The sequence below is a fragment of the Herpailurus yagouaroundi genome, unplaced genomic scaffold, assembly GCF_014898765.1.
Source record: "Herpailurus yagouaroundi ecotype Mexico unplaced genomic scaffold, PumYag 211, whole genome shotgun sequence".
NCBI lineage: Eukaryota > Metazoa > Chordata > Mammalia > Carnivora > Felidae > Herpailurus > Herpailurus yagouaroundi.
This window is the reverse complement of record NW_024412442.1, coordinates 3,228,509-3,253,108: the sequence shown is the minus strand read 5'-3', so window position 1 is coordinate 3,253,108 and position 24,600 is coordinate 3,228,509. Positions and strand designations below refer to the sequence as shown.

At 40.0% G+C, this 24,600-nt stretch overlaps 1 protein-coding gene across 20 annotated transcripts in view; it reads right to left on the bottom strand.

The window, feature by feature from the left end:
• The window catches only part of PCDH15 (protocadherin related 15), a 1,259,847-nt gene that overhangs the window by 525,873 nt on the left and 709,374 nt on the right, over positions 1–24,600 (bottom strand). For all 20 annotated transcript variants that reach the window (XR_005784343.1, XR_005784344.1, XR_005784345.1 and 17 more), the window contains one exon: positions 2,993–3,153. Coding sequence is in view for 17 of the 20 variants with exons in the window: in XM_040454209.1 (XP_040310143.1) it covers positions 2,993–3,153 (161 nt within the window). In the remaining 3 variants the exon portion in view is untranslated. The remainder of the gene's footprint in view (positions 1–2,992; positions 3,154–24,600) is intronic.

The window sequence follows — 24,600 nt, the reverse complement described above, 5'->3', positions numbered from 1 at the left end:
AAGAAAAGAACAATCCAGCAAAAACCATGGAAAGCTAACATGAGATAGTAATCTTTTCTTTCTTTAAGAAAGACTTTCAAAAAGCAAAAGCCATAGGGGCACCTGGGTGGCTCAGTTGATTAAGTATCCGACTCCGGCTTAGGTCATGATCTCACAGTCAGTAGGTTTGAGTCCCACGTTGGGCTGTCTGGTGACAGCTTGGAGCTTGGAGCCTGCTTCCAGTTCTGCTCACTGGCACGCTCTCTGTCTCTGTCTCTCTCTCTCTCTCTCTGCCCCTACCCTGCTCATGCTCTGTCTCTCTCTCTCTCAAAAATAAATAAATGTTAATTTTTTTCTAAAGCAAAAGCCATCTATAATCTACAAGGTCCACAGAAAATAAAAAATGCAAAGAGGGCATGATATCAGAATACAATGAACACACTTAGCTTTGGAGACAAAAATAAAAAAACAAAATCACCCCCTTGTTTTATTATTCTCATTTCACCACAGACAAGTGCTAAATGTTAAAGACTCATTGGGTCTAAATCTACTGCACAGATTATGGGAAAAAAAAATTGAATTAGCAAAACTTTAAGAGTTCTTCCACCTCTAAAATCCAAAGATTCTGTAAAGCATCTGTAATCAGCAAACTCGAAAAAATACTACATTGAAAGTACATACTGTATTTAGTGAACCTAACCTTGACCTCATATGTACTATCATCATCTCTTTTACTTATTTCTTCCCATTATTTCAATGAATTTGTTTGCCAAGTTGCTAATATGTCGCACCTACGTGAGCATATGTTTTGCTTTTCGTTTATAGATTTTCCTCTGCGATATTCATTTCACACTTAATATTCTTTAGATGTTCTAATCTGCATCTTTAGATAATTCAGGTAAGTATCCACTGACAACACTTTAATTTAGGAAATATCTTGGCAAGTTTAACTTGACCATACCATTCCCAGTCCAAAGAACATTTTAAGTAGGTGGAAATTAGCTTTATTATTGTGTTTAAAAAATAAAAATAGCCTGGGGCACTTGGGCGGCTTATTTGGTTAAGCATCTGAATCCTGATTTTAGCTCAGGTAATGATCTCACAGTTCATGGGATTGAGCCCCACATTGGGCTGTGTACTGAGAGTATGGATCCTGTTTGGGATTCTCTCTCTCTGCCCCTCCCCTGCTTGTGTTTCTCTCTCTCTCTCTCTCTCTCTCGCTTGCTCTGTCTCTCAAAAATAAATAAATAAACCAAAAATCAGCCCAGATAAATACATAAACTGTATTCATTCACATTTTTTGCAATTATTACTTTCAAGTCAAACAATTTTAAGTGTATTCCCATGGTACTGTTTCAGTTGAGCCAATGTCCAATAAATGCTGCCCTTATTAGAAATAAAAAATAATACTAGGGAAGCAGATACTTTTTTTTGAAGGTAAAGGCAATCTTTAGTAAGTAATTAAAATTATGTTTTAGGTTGGAGACAAACACCATTTATTTATACTGAAGTATATCCTTTGTCTCTACTCATTCACTCTAGAACTTGTGCTTTTAATATCACATGAAAAAATGGTGTCAAAAAGAAAGTAATTTGCCAGTAAACTAGTAAATTATTATACTTAGGTAGTAGGTGATTTTAAGAAAAGGAAACAGTATAAAATAACAGTGGTCTAGATGAGTATTCTATAATTCTCCTAACAGGTTACATAATGAAATCCATGTGACGTGGATGTGAATGCCCCTCATGAAGGCCAGGAAAGGGAGCCTATATGGTCGCAGCTGGGGGCGCTGGTGCAGCCTGGGTGCCCTTATCCACACTACTTTCACAAAAGTTGTGACTTAGGACATAAATTAAGCTACGATAAATAATAACGGTTCCCATTCCATTTTATACTCTCATAGCCGCCCGGCCAAAATTGTAAAGTGTGGGGTATAAACAGCAGTCAGTAGGGGGTGGTGGGGGACCGGGGGCAGCATCCAGGCTGACTTTTTCCCCCATGTTGAGCCCGACAGTGTCACTCATACTGTCCACTGCCACCTGTGCTTCACATCTGCTCAGTCAGCTGCGTGTGAGGCCCCCGAGTGGACAAAGACAACCCATCCTGTCCTATACCCTCCCACCCACCCCCTGACCGCAAAGCTCTAAGAGACTCTGAATTTTAGACATGAACTACGTCAGGGGTCATCCACTCCACACACCGTATTGTAGAGCGGATCATAAATCTGAGTGATGCAGGGAGATGATTCAGGTTCATTACGCTGAGGGTCTGACATTTGGATTTCATGACCTGGAAATTTGGGAGTACACACATGTTTAGATGTACTCCCAAGGTCCTGCATAATTACTGTCGTGCACGCTCAGCCACATGCACGCACACGCACACTCATCTCTGCACTCAACACTTAAAAGCCTACATAAATCTACCCAAGTCTTCCCACTTTTTCGGAAATGAGACATTCAGCAGCTTTGGTAGCTGAGCTATTCTTCATGACACAATACGTAGGTCAGGCTGCCTTACTGCTTAGGTCACAGCTGGACTGGCACATCGCCAGGAAACTCACGCTCACCTTCTTCTGATTTTTCCCCAGCCCTACACGCGCACGGCCACAAACCCATCCCTCACCCCGTGCTCACTCCTAGTGACGGCAGCCCCTGTGCTCTTCCTGTCACTCTGCATCCTCAAGCAACACCTGCTGCATGCCCACACTCTGCCATGGGCCCTCGCTCTGCCTCCCTGCTCTTCCAAAGTCACCACCCCTTAGTGTGAACATCTACCCTCCACGCGTTCCTGGGGGTCAGAGGGAAATACAATCATTCTCCCAGACCCAGATGGCCCCTCCCCTTCTTATTCTTCCTTCAAGGAGTTAAACAAATGTTTTTGTTGATAAGCACAGAAAAGAATCTCAAATCATATAAAGAAAGTCCGAGATCATCCTCAACAAACACATGCAGTGATGAAAACTATAGTAAGGTTGTAACACAGGGACAAAAGGAAAAAAGAGTCACTAACGTCTCTATCCAGAACTCTGCCTGTGCTGTTCAGGAAGAGCATTTGCTTGACGGGGTCCAGCAACACCCAGTAATCCACGTTGTCCTTTAAGGAAAGTTCGATGGTGGGGTCTGGTCCTCCCGCAGTCCCTTTGATCAGCATGTTATCCACCAGAATCGTACCTGCGGGCCAGAGACAGTTATTTGAAGACATATCCTACTTGTACAGCATCTTTAACAAGATCATACGCTTAAATGCCAGCTGACCGGCAAGTCTGTTTTAAAGCAAAAAACATCCAACGTAACATCTGGCATGATACAGAAGACGTCCTGTTTCAAAAGGGTGAAAATCACCTTTATTCCACTATTTATAAACGATGTTTCTTTGGACATGAGGGTGGCAGCCAGAGATTCAGCCACTTGGTGAGTTTCATCATCTATTTCTTGTTTCCCTTTGGACAACTTAAACCTGCTCCCCTCCCTGTCCATCGCTTCTCACAGGAGTCATCACTGGGTTTCACCCTAAACAAAAGGAGATCCTGAAGTAACAGAGGCTGATACTTCAGTTCACTCAGTAAGACTTCCGATATGAAAAGAGATGTCCTGAAAATAAGAGAGAGGAAGAAAAGGAAGAGATAAAGAAGTAGCAGGGTCTCCCATGGTGAGAACTGCTTCTTTCTTCTTTCATCTTAGAGCAAATCCATAAAACATAAATCTCAATGTGAAAGTCAAAAGTAGTGTGCAGACCCACGACTAAGTCCATTCTTCTTTAAGACACGTCTGGGGTGCTTGACCAGAACACCACGCTAGTCCAATGTGGCATTGTGATGCTTGCTTTCTTATTATCCTTTCGGCAGGCTAAATTGTGGACATTTGTTGGATGAGTTGAAAAGACAGGACATCTCCAATCTTCCCTATTTTGTTAAAGATTCCATGCATTTTACAAGTTGGATGCAAACAGCACTGATGCAATTCAAATCCCATTCCGCACACCCCCGCCCACACACACACCAACAATCCCTTTGCCAAAGAGTAGGGCACTATAGCTTAGGGCAATCATTTTCAGCCCATCCATTTTATTAAAATTATGGCATCTAGAAAAGATGTGGCTATGCAAATAAAAATGTATCCCCCGAAAAACATGAGAATAAATGGAATATCTACAGAACCCATTGCCTCAGGATAACACACAATAATATATAGATAATCCATAAATATAAATCTAGCTTGAATAATAATGCAAAATGTGACAGCTGCATTTTCTTAAGGCCCAAATGTTATATCATTGTATAGTTACAAATAAGGGGGGGGGTCTCTTTGGAAGATTTTCTCAGCAAATTAATAGTAATAGTAATAATAACAATAGTAATAGCTGTAATATTTCTTTATAACATTATTATCAGTGAGTTTTACCTGCCTAGGGAATGTTGAAAGGAACAATTGCTCTTCTGTAACAATAAATCTGAATAATGATTAAACACACACACACAAATGCATGTCTAAGTGAAGATTATTTCCTTCTACTTTTTCCACATACTAGTACACATAGATATAAAAATTGAGTGAAAGTGATTCTTCTTTTTTTTTTTTTTTTGAAATGGCGAATGACTAGCTACAGATAATACATCCAAAAGTACAGTCTGACAATGATGGCATTTTCTTTTCTTTTTTTTAAGTTTCTTTATCTTGAGCAAAAGAAAAGAGTGCTAGGGGTGGAGGGGCAGAGAGAGAGGGAGGGAGAAAATCCCAAGTAGGCTTCATGCTGTCAGCCTAGAGCACTACAAGGGGCTCGAATCCATGAACTGTGAGATCATGACCTGAGCGGAAGTCAAGAGTCAGACACTCAAATGATTGAGCCACCCAGGGGTCCCAATGATGGCATTTTCTAACCTAGTAATATGTTCAAGGCTCAAGTACACACTTATTTACAAATAATTCATAAAACTAACCCTTAAAAATTATGTGGTAAGTACTTTCAATATTAGGGAAGTCAATGGGATTCTATTTTCTGTTTAAATAAAATAAAAATAGAGAGGGAGGCAAACCATAAGAGATACAATGGAGTATTACTCGGCAATCAAAAAGAATGTAATCTTGGCATTTGCAAAAACGTGGATGGAACTAGAGTGTATTATGCTAAGTGAAATCAGTCAGTCATAGAAAGACAAATATCATATGATTTCATACATATGTGGAATTTAAGATACAAAACAGATGAACATAGGGGAAGGGAAGTAAAAATAATATAAAAACAGGGAGGGAGGCAAGTCATAAGAGACTCAAATACAGACAACAAACAGGGTTGCTGGAGGGCAGGTGGGTGCGGGATGGGCCAAATGGGTGATGGGTATTAAGGAGGGCACTTTTTGAGATGAACACCGGGTGTTACATGTAAGTGATGAATCACTGGGTTCTACTCCATTTTTTATTAATTGTTTTAAATCTTTATTTATTTTTGAGAGAGAGAGAATGAATGAATGAATGAATGAGTGGGAGAGGGGCAGAGACAGAGGGAGACACAGAATCCAAAGCAGGCTCCAGGCTCTGAGCTGTCATCACAGAGCCCGACGCAGGGCTTGAATCCACAAACTGTGAGATCATGACCTGAGCCGAAGGCGGACACATAACCAACCGAGCCACCCAGGCGCCCCTAGTCCTGAAACTAATACTACACTGTATGTGAACTAACTTGGGTTTAGATAAATAAAAATAAATAAATAAAGGAATGTACAATAGCAGGTGAACTAACAGGAGGTTTATGCCTTGACCCACCCATGCATCACTGCAGGGGCAGCAGTGTCTGAAGGCACGGGGACACACCATGGGGACACGTGGAAGGATGCGGCAGTGAGCTCCCCTTTACGGTCCAAATGGGTTGTAACCAGAGGAAGGTGTAATCATTACGTTAATGACAATTCACACAGTGAAACTAAAACAACGTATCTGGACTTATACTTTACGTAATTTTTTTTTTTAATTTTCATGGAGAAAATCTGTTTTCTTGCTTCCTTGTCAGCTCTGTGGTTTTGGTGACTGGGACTCATCAGTAACTGGTCCTAGTGCTGGTATGGTGACAAAGGAAGAGCTTCTCTTCTCTTTCACCAGAATATGCCTTCATGTTGCCAAAATCTCTCAATACTTTCACAAGCCATGTTACCTTACAGCAAAAGTTTGGAGAACCAGAGAGAGTGGAGCATGGCTGAAGGAGGCATGACACAAAGGGCAATATTTTTCAAAAGAAGGAGGAGGAGGACGAGGACCAGGACCAGGATGAGGACGAGGACAAGGACGAGGACGAGGAGGAGGAGGAAGGGGAAGAAAGAAAGAAGCAGCAGGAAGCAGAAGAGGGAGGAGGGAGAGAAAGAAAAGAAAAAATGAATGAATAAATCAGGGAGGAGGAGGAGGAGGAGGAGGAGAAGGAGGGGTGCGAGAGGAGAGGAGGAGGAAGAAGGAGGAGGAAGAAGAATGTAGGTGTTCCTTCTGGTTTTCCCAGAGAGCCCCGTCTTCCACCTCCTCCCAGTAGAGCAGGGGACTTGTGGCCCAGGGACATGGAGGGTCTGTCTGCAACCTGGTGGTGGGGACTACACTTGCCACAGGTCAGGGTGTGAGCCTGGGCATCTGGGTACTGAGACAAGGCTGGCCAACAGCTGTTCGGCAGGAAATCTGGGCATTTGGGGAGAGCATGGTAACTTTGCCTCCTCTCTTGTTCTGCAAGCTTCCACCTTTTCCAGTAAAACCTTCCTTTTAACCTCTCCCATGTGATGCTGAAAATCTATTCCTACCCCTGACTCCATTTGGAATATAAAGACACAGATACATGAAAAAGAAAAGGGTAGGATACATAATGCAGCACTGATTAAGGAAGGTGGATGGCTCTATTACCAGAGAGCAGACCAGAACAAAGGCTCTTATTACAGGTGATGAGACATACTGCATCAAAGTAGAGGGATCCATTGATCAACAGGTGTTAACCTGAAGAGATCTGTCTTGAAGAATATGTTAGGACCCAAGACAGGCTCCTCTTCTGTGAAATTTTCCTTTTGCCATACTAAGACTACTACTACTACTACTACTACTAATAATAATAATAAACAGTTGCAATCAGGAAAAAGGAATTAAACTTAGTTTGATATTCATGTCACAGAAGTTAAGACAGCCTGCCCTGGAAGTGACAGAATCCAGTCCTGGGTCCACCACTTGCCAACTGTGTGAAGGTGGCTGGATTACTTAACCCCGCTCACCTTCAATTTCTCTTTTTATAAAATCCGGACGAAAGCAGGACAGATAGTTCTATAATGCTGTACATACGTAACTGAAAGACACATGTATTCTTGTATCCAGAGCACTAACAGAAACCAAAGTAGTCGAAAATCAATAAAAACACTAGAACAGTTAAATACTTAATGGTATTTTCACAAAACATCATGGCCTATGTTTGCCAACCTTAAACCCTGGGCTCTGTGTTCCTTCCTTCAAAAAGTAGGTATTGAGGGTGATTTGCTACCAGGTAGAGACCTTTTTCATCCAAATTAGAAACTTGGTTGGGTGTTTAGCTTTCTTCATGAATCTATTATTCTAATTCAGAAAAAATAACTCTGCAGTCACTTCATCTATATCTATAACTTCTCCAAGCAGACATATCTATCAGGTGTAGATGCTAATTCAGGTTCTACTTGTACTAAATAAAGGGACTGCAGATTTTCAGCTTTGTTCTTAAGATCTTCTCACAAGTCTTTCTTCTTAAGTATGGAAAAAGCTTGTCCAGAATATTTCAAAACATAAACATACTATAAAGTAACTTATGCATCAATACAATTTCCTTGTTACACCAATGCCATTCACTACTTACTGATGTGCATAATGTAAGTGCCTCAAAGAAGAGCCTGTTGGGTTCCTGGATGACTGAACCGGATAATACATGCAAAGCACTGATTGCTATCCCTCATACAGAAGAAGGACTCGAGCATTTGTAATTATGGTTACTGCTGTTGATGCCATTAACACCATTTTGAAAGAGAAATGACCCGAAGCTAAAGCAAAGTGATTTATTTTACGTCCCAGTGTTCTTTACTAACCAAGTCTACTGTTCATTTCACAAAGCTAGGATTATCATGTTTGGTCAACACACAGACATGGCGGCAGTCTGGAAGAATTTTTATGGACTCTGAAGATTTGAGTCCCAAATAATTATTCTGGGAAGTTAGAAAGAGAATCCTTTCTGTAGATAAAAGTGTAGACAGAACCTCTTGATCCAACTGATGGGCAATGTGTTTGGGCCTACTATTTTGAGGGAGTGGTACCCACTCTTTCCACTTCCTAACTGCAGACAATTCTGATTTTTTCTCATAGGAACTCAGATTAGATTTGATGGCAAAATAGGTCTTACTTCACAAATTCATACTAATAGTGATCTTTAGACTGAACACTATTTTCCTATCCCCAGAACATGTTTACTTTGATAGGAACTAAAATCGAACACACCTGTAGTATAGTAACAAAATATATATTTATATTATATTCATGTATATTTACATTATCATCTTATTTTGTATATTATATATCATTTTATATTATTTTATATTACATTATTCATATTGTATTATATATTATATGTAATTATACATATTAAATATATAATATTTATATATTATTTTATATCACTTTATATATCATTTAATAGTGCATTATGTATTATATCTATATTTATATTAACTGCATATATTTATCTATACTTTATATAGCATAAATAAAATTTGGATAGTTAATGTTTTCTTGTGAAAGTCATTTGCTTCTTTAAATAGGCAGTTATAACACAAGTGAATTACTCTCTAAAAATGCCATGGGGGTGGCAGTGGGAGGGAGTCCACTGCCTTTCTAATTAACCTAATTCAATGAAGCTGAAAAAGTAAGTTCTACAGGGAGATAGAGTAATTGCCTGTTTGGGTTCATTCCAAACATTAAAATAAAGAAAATCACTCTGTGCACAGAAACCACTTGTTGTTGCTATGAAACAATTATTCAAGATATATAACCAATATGGGTTGCATAAAATCTCTTGCAACAATCTTTGCCCAGTTTAAGCCAATTGGAAGAATGCTCAGCTACATGATCTACCTGGAAGAATCCATTGCATGTTACTCCCTGAAAATGAAAACATAAACAAAGCTCCCAAATGCGTATTATTTGATCAAAACAAATTTGAAAATGGGGCACCTGGGTGGCTCAGCTGGTTAAGCATCTGACTCTTATTTCAGTTGAGGTCATGATCTCATGGTTTGTGGGTTCAAGCCCTGGGTCAGGCTCTGCACTGACAGCATAAAGCCTGCTTGGGATTCTCTCTCTCTCTCTGTCTCTCTCTCTCTGTCTCTCTCTCTCTCTGTCTCTCTCTCTCTGTCTCTCTCTCTCTCTCTCTCTATATATATATATATATATATCCTTCTCTCTCTCTCTCTCTCTCTCAAAAAAAAAAAGGAAAAGAAGAAAATGAAAATGTAGCTATCTGTAGTTTTTCAGTGAGGTTAACCAGTAAGCATGCCCATGATATAGTTGTTATTGAGTAAAATCTAGATTACAACATTCACAGGCTAAGGGAGGTTCTTCTCATGCTCAAATCTGCTTCTTTGTCAAGACTTTCTAGGACTTTCCTGGAAGTAGTCTGTCTACTTTGATTTTTTTCACACTTCTCAGTTTACGGTTCTATAAAGTATACATTTCAGCTAAGAATATGTTCTTATAGCTAGATAGCTACTTGATAAACTCCTTTAGGGAAAGAAACATGAGTATTCAACAACTTCATACAAAACATAGATTTTGATTGGGCTAGGATTTGTATATTAAGGATATATTAACCACACACAATATATGCTAAAGATCGAAAATGATACCAATCAAGTCAACAGCAGTTAAACTTACAAAATTACAAGTACACTGCTTTGCAAAGTGACATTAGTCTTTGAATTTATATTTTATTCACCTCAAAAGAACAAACCATTGCCAAATGGGCAGCTTTGTTCAAGTGCACTTCACTCACATTACTTGAGGGACAAGACCTTTTACTTACATGTGATTCTTATTTCATAATGGTCAATAGTGATCCCACAAGCATGGCATGGACATACAATTATAAAACTTCAGGAATGAGATAGGTTTTTTTTTCCTTCTATCTTTCATTCTTTCCTTAGAAATTAATATGAATACCTGGCCCTCTAGACAATTGCTAGTATCTGTATTCTGTTGTGAATAAAGTATTAAGCAAATACATATGTATTATACATATTGGTGTAGAAGGTATGTTAGGCAGGTTTATTTTGTTTATATGTCACTTATACAACTAAAAATAGAATCACAGAATTTTAACCTATCTTACCATCCACCCCCTGGGTTCCCCTCCTGAGACCAATACTACACTGTATGTTAAGTAAATGAATTGAAAGAAAGAAAGAAAGAAAGAAAGAAAGAAAGAAAGAAAGAAAGAAAGAAAGAAAAGAAAAGAAAAGACAGAAAGAATCATAGAATTTTAGAAACAGAAGAGACCCTGCCATTTCATCATAATTTTTCATGAATAAAATGAAGCTGACCTTCTGGTTTCTCCACGTCTTTATCCCAAGCCCTAAAAATGCCCTGACCGAAGCAGTGTAGCTCATAAACACATACCCAGGACTGAACCCCAGTTTTCCAGTTTTATTAGTTCACAATTAGGTTCTCCTTTCTCTATGCCTTGCTATCACACTGGAAACATGTACACTTTTAAAAAAATATGAAATGATAAAAACCTTGGAAATTTTGTTTTGGGATCATGGGAAACCCACACAGAGATCCTGTCAGTGCATAGATGGATTATGTGGAATTCTGTACCCTTCTATTTTCTTGACAAAACGTAAAGGGTCAAAATGGAAATAACTCTAAAGTAAAATATAGGGAGCATGGTACCATGTAATCATCAATGAACTGACCCTAGAACTAGTTTTTCCAGATTATACATAGGTATAGATATAGCCTTTGACCTTATAGCTTACCACTCACCAAAGAGAATAAAGAGCTGGCATTAAGGGATAGCCCAATAAGGGGCGCCTGGGTGGCGCAGTCGGTTAAGCGTCCGACTTCAGCCAGGTCACGATCTCGCGGTCCGTGAGTTCGAGTCCCGCGTCAGGCTCTGGGCTGATGGCTCAGAGCCTGGAGCCTGTTTCCGATTCTGTGTCTCCCTCTCTCTCTGCCTCTCCCCCGTTCATGCTCTGTCTCTCTCTGTCCCAAAAATAAATAAAAACGTTGAAAAAAGGGATAGCCCAATAAATCTCCCGCTGAGACTGGGAGTATTAGTTTATTAATTAAACTAATTTTAGTTTATTATTTATTTATTATTTATTATTTATTTTTTATTATTTATTTATTAAACTAATATTTAGTTTATTAGTTACATTAGTTTATTAATTTAATAAGTGACACACGGGGGCACCTGGGTGTCTCGGTTGCTTGGGCATCCAACTCTCGATTTCAGCTCAGGTCATGACCTCGCAGTTCTTGAGTTTGAGCCCTGGGTTGGGCTCTGCACTGACGGCATGAAGCCTGCCTCGGATCCCCTCTCTCCTTCTCTCTCTATCCCTCCCCCACTCCTGCACTCTTGCTCTCTCAAAATAAATAAATAAGCTTAACAAAAATGTGAACACACTAACCCAGAGTCCCTTGGAACAACCATGGTATATACTAATGTATAATTAATACACATTAATGAATATATATTATCATGAGGAATAATTTATGTAAGCAAAGGCACATTGTTACTCAATGAATAATACTGTTCACCCTGTTGCCACTGGGAGTTTATATAGACTAAAGCATGTGAAAGGACTTATTCATTTTGTTTCATTTTGTTTTGTGGCTAATTGGAAATATTAGCCACGATGTTTTAAAATAAAATATCTTTTTTTTTTTTTTTACAACTGAGATTAAAGAAGCACAGAATATACATAAAAGCCAGGAGAAAAAAAAGAAGAAAACCATGCAGATGCAAAACATAAAATAAAAGGGTAGGAGGGGGCAAAAGTTCATTCACTTATCACAGAGAATGTGTCACGAAGCAAAAGCCATATCTTCCCAGCAAAAATAAAAGTGAACAAGAGAACAAGCCCAGAAGTCATACTACTGAGGTCAAAATGCTCACCAACATCTGCTTACGCTATCAGCTGGGCCAAATGGTAAAACACAGACTAAGTAAATTACAACGTACTCAATTATACTGAAGTGATAAAGGTTCATACTCTTAGAATTCTGCAAGATCTGGTTACTTTCAGAATAGCAAGTTGATGCAGTTGAAGTGAAGAGACAGACTATACAATTTTTAAGGGTGATGATTATAAAAAGGTAGTTTAAACATGAGCCACATCTCCAGTCCCACCCACCCTTGGAAAAACCATGGACTCATCAAGCACTTGCTCACAAAAAAATCTATTTGGTTGAAGTTAGAGAAACAAAAATCACTGAAGATACTCTTTTAAAATGTGTATTAGAGATTGAGTGCTTTAAAAAGATATAAGCTAAGAAGTTCTTCAAGAGGATCAATATTTTAACCTGGTCCCCATTAGAATAATTTAGAAACCCTGAATCCCAGATTGTTCTCCAACTCTCCAACAATAAATCAAATCTCCAGCAAGATAAGGATACCACTTTTTAAATTTTTTTTTGCCAAAACATCACTTGAGGATGTGCATTTGCTTTCTCCTTTGAAATTGCAGCTGCAGGAAGTTTTCACCAGTCTTAGCTGATTTAAAAACATAAAAGAGACGAGAGGAGGAGCCAAGATGACTGAACAGCATGGAAGTTTTTTGTGTCTTGCGCCCATGAAATCTAGCCAGACCAACACTAAACCATCCTACACACCTCGAAAACTGGAGGATTAACACAACAATCTGCACAACCTGAACCACAGAATTCAGCAGGTACACGGTGCTGAGAGGTGAACCTGGGGAGAGAGAACCCCATGGCATACAGGGAGCCACTTTTGCAGGAGGAGAGAGGAGGGAGACTGGGAGGGGGGTGAGAATATGGGAAAAGCACCCCTCCCCAAAAGCAGCTGGAGAGAATGTGGAAAATTGGAAACAGCCGCAGGGACTAAACAAAAAAGGCAGAAAGGAGAAAGGAGAGGGTTTCAATTCCATTAAGACTGTAAACAAGGGGGACGCGAAGGCTGCAACTCTGCAGCTCCCTACCTGGCGGTGCTCTGATGGGAAGGGCGAATCCCCAGGAGCAGGGTGGGGTCCGGGAGGTTCTTGGGCCGCACTGGGAAAAGCGGTTCCACTGCTGGAAGGACACTTGGTGGAGACGGTTGAAGCCCCCTGGTCCCGGCAGACCCCAGAAAACGGCCACATTCGCTGGGGCTGGAACAAGCACCCTCGTTAAGGGTGAAGCCTGGTGCCAGATGCGTGTTGTGAGTTTCCATCATCCCTGAAAAGCATCTGCTACACCATCTCGCAAACTTTCTCTGGGGTGGGCTGGCACCCGGCCGCAGTCTCGGGCACCGGCAGCAGCAGGGTCCCGCAAGCGTTCCTGGGTGCGGCCCACACTCGGCCATTGCTCATTCGGCCATTGCTGGGTGAGACCCTCCCGCACAGGGCGGAACCGGTCAAAGCCGCGGTCCTTCAGAAGTAAGGGGCCGGGGAAAACAGCCTCAGCTGAGACAGAACTCAGGAGAGAAGTGCTGCCCCTGGCCTGGTCACGGACAGTGAGAAAGCGGGGCGTGGCCGAGGGCTGAAGACGGAGGACGGGCGCGTGATTGCTGACCCGGGAGAACAGACCGGGTAGGTGGCTGACGCCATTTGCACCTCTGCCACGCATGCGCATACGTGCCTACCAGAGCCGCAACTCTCCACCCCAGAAGGCGAGCAGCGCCACCTAGTGGAGGATGGAGCCGTTACACTGAGCCCCGCCCAACTGGGCCAACCTCCCTCCTGGAACACAAGTCTCACTGCCGGCTTAGTTTATGGACTATAAAGCGCTTCAGAGTCTGACTTCTAGAGGAAAACTAAATAATTTCAGTCCTACTTCAATCTGTTAGCAGGTCCATCTATTCAATTTTCTTTCTTTTTTTTTCTCTTTTTCACTTCTTTTCTTTTTCTTGAATACAGAAATAAAAAAATATTTTTATTTTCAAGCTTTATTAAAAATAATTAAATTTTTTTTACTATATTTTTTACTTTTGTGTAAATTTTTTCAAATTCTATCTTACTTCCATCACTTGATTTCAGTCTACATCAGTGTATTCACCTTTTCAAATTTTCAAACGATTTCCTTTTCTTTTTATTTTTCATTTCTTTTCTTTTTCTTGAATGTGAAAGAGAAAAACTTTATTTTTACTTTCAATTTATTTTAAAAATATTTTTCTTTAAAACTTTTTACTATATTTTTTGCTTTTATGTAAATTTTTTCAAATTCTATTTTACTTCCACCATTTTATCTCAGTCTACTATAGTGTAATAACTGTTTCAAACTTTCAAACGACTTTTTTCTCTTTTTTCTCTTTTTTGCTTCGTTTCTGTTTCTTGAATACAGAAAGAGAAAAAATTAATTTTAATTTTTAATTTTTATAAAAATATTTTCTTTAATTTTTTCTACTATATTCTGTACTTTTTTGTAATTTTTTTTTAAATTCTATTTTACTCCCATCATCTCATTTTAGTCTACTTCAGTGTATTCATTTTTTTTCAAATTCTCAAACGATTTCTTCCACCCCCCTTTTTTCCCCTCTTATCTGTCAAATCACTTTCAACACCCAGACCAAAACACACCTAGGATCTAGCATCATTTATTAGTTTTGTGTGTGTGTGTGTTTAATTTTTTAATTTTAATATTTTTTAATTTTAATTTTTTTAATTTTAATTTTTCTTCTTTCTCCCTTCAAAAGGACAAAACAAAGGAATTCACCCCAAAAGAAAGAGCACAAAGAAACAACAGCCAGCGATTTAACCAACACAGATACAAGCAAGATGTCTGAACAAGAATTTAGAATCACGATAATAAGAATACTAGCTGGAGTCGAAAATAGATTAGAATCCCTTTCTGCAGAGATAAAAGTAAAAAATAGAATGAAATTAAAAATATTGTAACTGAGCTGCAATCACAGATGGATGCAGCGGCAGCATGGATGGATGAAGCAGAACAGAGAATCAGCAATATAGAGGACAAATGTGTAGAGCATAACGAAGCAGAAAAAAAAAGAGGGACATTAAGGCAAAAGAGCACGAGTTAAGAATTAGAGAAATCAGGGGCGCCTGGGTGGCGCAGTCGGTTTAGCGTCCGACTTCAGCCAGGTCACGATCTCGCGGTCCGTGAGTTCGAGCCCCGCGTCGGGCTCTGGGCTGATGGCTCAGAGCCTGGAGCCTGTTTCCGATTCTGTGTCTCCCTCTCTCTCTGCCCCTCCTCCGTTCATGCTCTGTCTCTCTCTGTCCCAAAAATAAATAAACGTTGAAAAAAAATTAAAACAAAAAAAAGAATTAGAGAAATCAGTGACTCATTAAAAAGGAACAACATCAGAATCATAAGGGTCCCAGAAGAGGAAGAGAGAGAAATAGGGATAGAAGGATGAGAGCAAATCATAGCAGAAATCTTAACCTTATTCTTTAAGGAGCTGGAAAAAGAACACCAAATAAAACCCAAAAACAGCAGAACACAGGAAATAACAAAGATTAGAGCAGAAATTAATGCTATCGAAACCAAAAAAACCACTAGAACAGAACAATGAAACCAGAAGCTGTTTCTTTGAAAGAATTAACAAAATTCATAAATCACTAGCCAGTTTGATCAAAAAGAAAACGGAATGGACCCTAATAAATAAAGTCAACAATGAAAGAGGAGACATCACAACCAACACAGCAGAAATAAAAACAATAATAAGAGAATATTATGAGCAATTATATGCCAATAAAATGGGCAACCTTGAAAAAATGGACAAATTTCTAAAACATACACACTACCAAAACTGAAACAGGAAGAAACAGACCCATAACCAGTAAGGAACTTGAATTAGTAATCAAAAATCTGCCAAAAAACAAGAGTCCAGGGCCAGATGGCTTTCCAGGGTAATTCTACCAAACATATAAGGAAGGGTTACCACCTATTCTCTTGAAGGTTTTCCAAAAAATAGAAACGGAAGGAAAACTTACAAACTCTTTCCATGAAGCCAGCATTACCTTGATTCCAAAACCAGACAGAGACCCCACTAAAAAGGAGAACTACAGACCAATTTCCCTGATGAACATGGATGTAAAAATCTTCAACAAGATATTAGCCAACTGGATCCAACAATACATTAAAAAAATTATTCACCATGACCAAGTGGGATTTATACCTGGGATGCAGGGCTGGTTCAATATTCGCAAAACAATTAACATGATTCATCACATCAATAAAAGAAAGGACAAGAAGCATATGATCCTCTCAATAGATGCAGAGAAAGCATTTGACAAAATACAGCAACCTTTCTTGATAAAATCCCTTAAGAAAGTAGGAAGAGAAGGAGCATACCTTGAGATCATAAAAGCCATATATGAACGATCCAATGCTAATATCATCCTCAATGGGGAAAAACTGAGAGCTTTCCCCCTGAGGTCAGGAATGAGACAGGGATGTCCATCTCACCATTATTCAACATAGTATTGGAAGTCTTAGCCTCTGCAATCAGACAACACAAAGAAATAAAAGGCATCTGAATCAGCCAGGAGGAGGTCAAACTTTCACTCTTCGCAGATGACATGATACTCTATATGGAAAACCCAAAAGATTCCACCCAAAAACTGTGAGAATTGATTCATGAATTCAGCAAAGTTGCAGGATATCAAATCAACGCACAAAAATCGGTTGCATTCCTATACATCAACAATGAAGCAACAGAAAGAGAAATCAAGGAATCAACCCCACTTACAGTTGCACCAAAAACCATAAAATACCTAGGAATAAATATAACCAAAGAGGTGAAAAATCTATACACTGAAAACTATAGAAAGCTTATGAAAAAAAATTGAAGAAGACACAAAAAAATGGAAAAAGATTCCGTGTTCCTGGATAGGAAGGACAAATATTGTTAAAACGTCAATACTACCCAAAGCAATCTACATATTCAATGCAACCCCTATCAAAATAACACCAGCATTCTGCACAAAGCTAGAACAAATAGTCCTAAAATTTGTATGGAACCAGAAAAGACCCCGAATAGCCAAACTAATCTTGAAAAAGAAAAGCAAAGCAGGAGGCATCACAATCCCAGACTTCAAGCTATACTACAAAGCTGTCATCATGAAGACAGTATGGTACTGGCACAAGAACAGACTCAAATCAATGGAACAGAATAGAGAATCCAGAAATGGACTCACAAACGTATGGCCAACTAATCTTTGACAAAGCAGGAAAGAATATCCAATGGAATAAAGACAGTCTCTTCAGCAAGTGGTGCTGGGAAAACTGGACAGCGACATGCAGAAGAATGAACCTGGACCACTTTATTATACCATACACAAAAATAAACTCAAAATGGATGAAAGACCTAAATGTAAGACAGGAAGCCATCGAAATCCTTGAGGAGACAGCAGGCAAAAACCTCTTTGATCTTGGCCGCAGCAACTTCTTACTCAACATGTCTCCGGAGGCAAGGGAAACAAAAACAAAAATGAACTATTGGGACCTCATCATAATAAAAAGCTTCTGCGAAGGAAACAATCAGCAAAACTAAAAGCAACCAATGGAATGGGAGACGATATTTGCAAATGACATACCAGATAAAGGGTTAGTATCCAAAATCTATAAAGAACTTATCAAACTCAACACCCAAAAAACAAATAATCCAGTGAAGACTTGGGCAAAAGCCACGAATAGATACTTCTTCAAAGAAGACATCCAGATGGCCAAATGACACATGAAAAAATGCTCAACATCACTCATCATCTGGGAAATACAAATCAAAACCACAATGAGATACCACCTCACACCTGTCAGAACGGCTAACATGAACAACTCAGGCAACAACAGATGTTGGCGAGGATGCGGAGAAAGAGGGTCTATTTTGCATTGTTGGTGGGAATGCAAGCTGGTGCAGCCACTCTGGAAAACAGTATGGAGGGTCCTCAAAAAACTAAAAATAGAACTCCCCTACAACCCAGCAATTGCACTACTAGGCATTTATCCAAGGGATACAGGTGTGCTGTTTCGAAGGGACACAGGCACCCCCATGTTTATAGCTGCGCTATCAACAATAGCCAAAGTATGGAAAGAGCCCAAATGTCCATCAATGGATGAATGGATAGAGAAGATGTGCTATTTATATGTGTAGGTGTGTGTGTATGTGTATGTGTGTGTGTGTGTGTGTACACACACACACACATATACACACACAATGGAGTATTACTTGGCAATCAAAAAGAATGAAATCTTGCCATTTGCAAGTATGTGGATGGAACTGGAGGGTATTATGCTAAGTGAAATTAGTCAGAGAAAGACAAAAATCATATGACTTCACTCATATGAGGACTTTAAGAGACAAAACAGATGAACATAAGGGAAGGGAAACAAAAATAATAACAGGGAGAGGACAAAACAGAAGAGACTCAGAAGTATGGTGAATGAACTGAGCATTACGGGAGGGGTTGTGGGAGGGGGGATGGTCTGAATGGGTAAGTGGCACTAAGGAGTCTACTCCTGAAATCATTGTTGCACTATATGCTAATTTGGATGTAAATTTTAAAAAATAAAAAGTAAATCAAGTTAATAATAAAAAATTAAAAGAGATGGAACTTTTTTTGAGAGAGAGAGAGAGAGTGAGAGAGAGAGAGAGAGAAAGAGAGTGTGCAAGGGAAGGGGGCAGAGGGAGAGAGAGAATATTAAGTAGGCTCCATGCTCAGTGCTGAATGCAGAATGCCACATGAGGCTGTATCTCATAAGCCTGAGACCATGTCCTGAGCCAAAATCAAGAGTCTGATGCTTAACCGACTGAGCCACCCAGGTGCCCGAGATAGAGCTTTTAAACAGGATTTCAATATTTTAGAGAACTGCATTCAGTACATTTCTCAATGTGATCAATCAGATTGGAAGTGTGATTTAGCCATCTAGGAAAACTGTGTTGAGGATGTTTGTCAACCCCTTTAGGTATTTGAAGAGTTTATTTGAATTTTTAATATAATTTAAAATGTTTACAAGAGTTCAATTATTATAGATGACACATACAATTCATGGTATAGAAGAATTAACTGTTTAACTTTTGAATTAATAGAAGTTTGATCAAAAAACAAATGAAGGTGTTTTCTGTTTTTACTAGCTTCCTATGTTTATTACAAGAATGATATAATTTATAATTTGAGTCTAAGGTCAAATATGATTTTATTTGAAATGTACCACTTGAATAAATTTTAGTGAAGACCCAAGCAGTTTTCTCATGTACAGACATCCCCCTTGTTAAAAATTAAATAGGGGTGCATTGGTGGCTCAGTCCTTTGAGTGTCTGACTCATGATCTCAGCTCAGGTCTTGACCTCAGTGTCATAAATTCAAGCCCTGCATTGGGCTCCCCGCAGGAGGTAAAACCTATGCAATCAGTCAATCAATCAATGCAAAAGCACCTCATTTAATATGGAATCACAGAAAGAGTTACATAAGAGAAAGGAGATGGTAAAATAAATGGGGGCAGAATTAATGGTGGTGATGAAACAATGAATCTATTTTCCAACTTCACTTATTTTTCTGTATGTTCTGAGTTTCTGGTTGTTTCAAAAGGGATTTGTATTCTAGGCAGTAAGACAGGTCCTATCACAGTGTTCTCCCATTTCTAACCTCAGATTTAATGTGGAATATTTAAAATATTTTACTATGTAGAGCAATTTGTGCAATAAGGACATTGTTATCTAGTACCTCTGGGAGACTCCTGAGTGGTCATAACTCTAAAGTTGAATCTGTTTTCTTACCTCCAAAATCATTCAAAGGAACATGCCATCAACAATAAGTGAGCTTCTTATATGAGGAATTGGCATAAAGAATGAAGGAGGAGCGTCCTACAACTATACTAAATTTCAGTTAGAAAGACATCACAGGAAAATATTTTACTTCAATAGGTAATTCGCCCCTGGAAGCAACCAATTCATTGGAGGACATGTTTAGCCCATTTTGTGATCCAGAAAAATTTTGCTTTTTTATAGAAAAGAAGACACATATTAAGACAGTAAATTCTGTCATTCTTTGTCACAATGTCTCTGCATAGAAAGTAAATACGCTCTATTTTTATTCTTAGCCACAAATGCACTCAAATGATAATATATTTCTAGAAAAGACTACTTCTTAAAGTACTTTTCTCAACATGATCCTAATGACAGATTAAAAAAAAATCTGTAACAGGTGTAGGAAGATAGGTGCATCCCATGAGAAGGTGATCAAACTAAACACATTTAATTTCATAGTCTTTATAACTACTAAAGACTAATGAAGTAAACTTACTAAGTCTTATCACTCTTCCATACTGTAGATAATTTCCTTTTTTTTAAAACCAAATAAATCAAATTAACTGAACTTCTTTCAGATATTTTTAAAAGGTTATTTTATCTGCTCGGTTTCCATGATGAAATTTAGAGAAAAGCATTTTATTCACTGCAGAAGCTGTTTTAAAACCCCAAAACAGCACACACAGAATCTGTTACTTGGCACTTTCTTATTTAAGGGAGAGGAAGCCTGTTGAACATGATCCGATATTAACCAGAGATTCACTTGAAAGTGTCCACTTTCTGTATTTAGTTTACTAGCACCACAAATAAAATTTGAAGTTGTACAAGCTTAATTAAGACTACAAGAAAACTATTATTTTGCATTTGCATTTCTCAATAACCTAGTGTTACTTAACACCCAAGAAACTACAAATAGTCTCCTTTGCATAGGAAAAGGACTCTTCAATTAAAAATAAAACATCCCTCATGATGTTAAAAATGAAAGAGTGAAAGAATTCATTCATAACTTAAAATTACTTTCTTTTTTTAATGTTTATTTATTTGTGTGAGAGACATGGAGCATGAGTGGGGGAGGGGCAGAGAGAGAGAGAGAGAGAGAGAGAAGAGGGCTCCAGGCTCCGAGCTATCAGTACAGAGCCCGATGCAGGGCTCGAACTCGCCGACTGCGAGATCATGACCTGAGCGCAAGGCTCAACCAACTGAGCCTCCCAGGTGCCCCAAAATTGCTTTATTTCACAAAGTAGTAAGTCCACCAGGATTTATCTGGATCCTCATGCTGTACCGTAGTGAGGATCGAACACAGCATAAATTTAAGCGAAGCTTCCTGGGGTGGCTAGAGTTAACAAGTCTGTTTGGAAGAAAGCCGGCCAAGCCCCATGTGCCAGGCTGAGGGCCATAAGGACTCCCTGGATCCTGGTCGTGCAAGCTCTTGTCTACAAGGAGTAGGGATAAGGCTCTCCTCACTGCCACACCTGTCACAGACCCCATGGTTTGGTGAAGTGGGAAGAGAGCCCTGGGATCTGAGAGTGGATGTTTCCTTAGTACCTTCAGTGAGACAGTTCAGATAAACAATAAGAGAGGCACTGGGTGGCTCAGTCTGTGCAAAGTCTGACTCTTGATCTTGGCTCAGGTCATGATCTCACAGTTCATGAGTTCAAGCCCCAAGTGGGCTCCTCCCTGACAGTGCAGAGCCTGCTTGGGAATCTCTTTCTCCCTCTCTCTGTCTGCGCCTTCCTCCCTGCACTCTCTCTCTCTCTCTCAAATAAAAAACAAAAGTAAACAAGAATAAAGCTGATCATGGATGGATTGTCCTAGCAAAGCTAATAAACCACAAGTTTTGAAATTAAAATAGATTCTATAGTGCTAAGATTACCCAAATTATATTATTTGGTTATCACTTCGTTATTGCAAATTGCTTAAACAGTGCCTTCTGTCACACCTCAGTTCAGTAAACTACGTGCGTTTTCTAATTCCTCTTCTGCTGTTTGTCAAACTTGTATGTGGGATACGCGGGGTCATCCTTGTAAGTGAAACCAACACGAACTATTTTGGTCTTTATTTCTTCAAGATAATTTTCATCACCATCCTTTGGTTAACTCTTACGGTCCTAGTCAGAAAAGTGTCTTTTCGTGACAAAGAAGTCCAATAAATCATATTCGTCATCAACTTACTGAAGTCACACACAATAAATCTAATGTTAAGCAAATCTAATATGTTAATGTGTTAGTCAAGAAAAACTTTCAATAATCATGTACACGATTATACACTTAGGCGTCAAAATGTGTTTTCTCCAAATCTGGGATAATTTTCGGTTATAGTTGGAAAATTAATCTCAAATCATCTCACGCTGTGACACGGCCACACTGCATAAGATAGCACAGGGACCTCCCACTGATCCATACATGGGGACCACGAGTCCATTGTCTCACACTCAGCTGTCACAGCACATTGCTGTAAGTTTGTAACAGCTGATTCGCAGGTCCTGCATGGCTCACACGTCACGTCAGAACAGTGAGGAACTTGGCAGCCCAGCACAGGCCTCCCAGAGCTTCCTCTGCCGCATCAGAGCACGGCACAGGGTGGATGGACAAAGCGAACCAGGAAGCGAAAATGTGGGTTCTTCCTAAGAGGAAATGAGAAGCCAATAGGCTACCGTGTCATTACACCCAGTCCCTGAAGGTCAGCCGCTCTCGTGGTCTTCACGTAAGGGGGCACAGGAAGGGGCAAGGTAAGGGTAAAATAAGGTAGAACACAGCTGCCAGAAACCCCTTCTAGAAACTGGCCGGGAGGCCCAGGTTGTTACACAGCCGCCTTCTTCCCCCATTCACTCCGTGCTCTCCTGACTCGGCTGAGTGGGGTTTACCTGGTAGGAGGTCACAAACCTCCATTCGTGCAGGACCTGTGTCCGTGGTGGTCTTGTATTAATGGCCTGCTGTAGGTCTCCACTGACAGGGCACCGGGGCAAGGTACGGCTAGGGGGCATCTTGGTAAACCTCTGGGGTTTATACTGGTCTTTTTCCTCGCTCGTCCGTACTGCACTTGCCTGAGGGCACTGAGACAAATCACCCCCAGCCGGTACAGAAAACACCTGCTCCCGCAAGAGGTTCACCAGCACCAGAGGTTCACCGTTCACCAACGGCCAGGGGGCACTCTGAGCTTCCAATTCTCTGAACCACGAGTAAGTTTCCTGACGGACACATCCATCCCCGGGTGAGAGAAACTCAAATTCCACCCAGCCCAAGGTCTCACGGCAGAGAGCAAAAACGTGCTGATCTCTACTTTTGAAGGCATGACCACACACCATAGGAGAACAATAAAAGCTCACAGAATATCCTCACCTAGCTAACCCAAATCTATGACTTCAGTGTATCCCCGTCCTGTCCAGGCAGCTGCGTCTGGGTGATGGAACGTGGTGATAACACCATTGAATTATCCTGTGGATGTGAGTTGTTTGCTATGCTCCCTTGTTTAAGATGAATCCCCTGGCTGGAAATAAGGTTGTATTGCCACCATAAAAGGGGAAAGACATTGGAAAAGGCATCGTCTGTGCATATGGGTGGTGATTCAGGCAGAAGCACCACAGGCAGGTAATGCAAAATCCATGCTGAACAATGTGTGGTCTTCTCCACGATAAAAGAGGGACTACGTCCACAGACATCCAGCTAGCTCTCCTGGGGAATGGCACCATATTAGTGACTCAGATGTAGTCCCTGTGGCTGGCACATTGAACAATTAGTAATAGAAGGAACCAGGCCTGCCTTAGCGAGGCCACCTCATTGAACCTGTATATAATTCAATTCCCGTCACTGTGGTCCTTCTGCTCATCGAGTCGCTTCTTTATTCCTGCTGAGGTCAGAAAACCACATTCCACGACAGCACCTTTGCCGCCATCCCCAATCTACAGAGATCAGTCTGTAGAGCTCTCCCAGGAGGCTGGGGACTCCCTCTGATAATTTATTTGTCAAGCCTTGTGGCGGTGTATGTCCTCTGGGGACCCTCGAAGGGTATGAGTCTATGCTATCTTATCAGGTCACACATAAAAATAAGTCCATTTTAATTTTCCACCACCCAGAGCCTTTACACTCCTCTAAAGCAGTGGTTCTCAACATTGGCATGAATCTTCCAAGGATCTTGTTGGAATTACAAATTCTGGTTTAGAAGATATATTTAGTATTTATACTACATATGGTCTTGTTGATGCTAATGCTGTTTGCTTGCATATCCCACTTTCAATAACTAAGCTGCATCACAATGACTTGCAAAGTGTGGTCTCCAGACAGTCAGCTTCACATGTGAACTTTTTAGAAACATATATTTATGCCTTCACCCCACACTAGCATAATCTAAATCTGAAGAGTAGGATTCAGGAATCTGTGTTTTGAGGGTCACCCGTGTGATTCTGGTGTTTGCTAATGATTTAGAACCTCTGTTTGTAACATGCTGGGACAGTTACAATATTTTGACCTCATCATGTATAAGCTACCATTGAGACCTGGCTTCTATTATCCGATCTAGCAGACTATTAACACCACTTGTCAGTGTGCTAGACAGCATACTACACCCTGAATCCAGGGTGAGTGCACTCATAAAAAATAAGTCAGTCCTGGCAAGTCTTATATTTCACTTTCTGTTATCTCGTACCTTTAGAATTCACTCCCATAGATGCT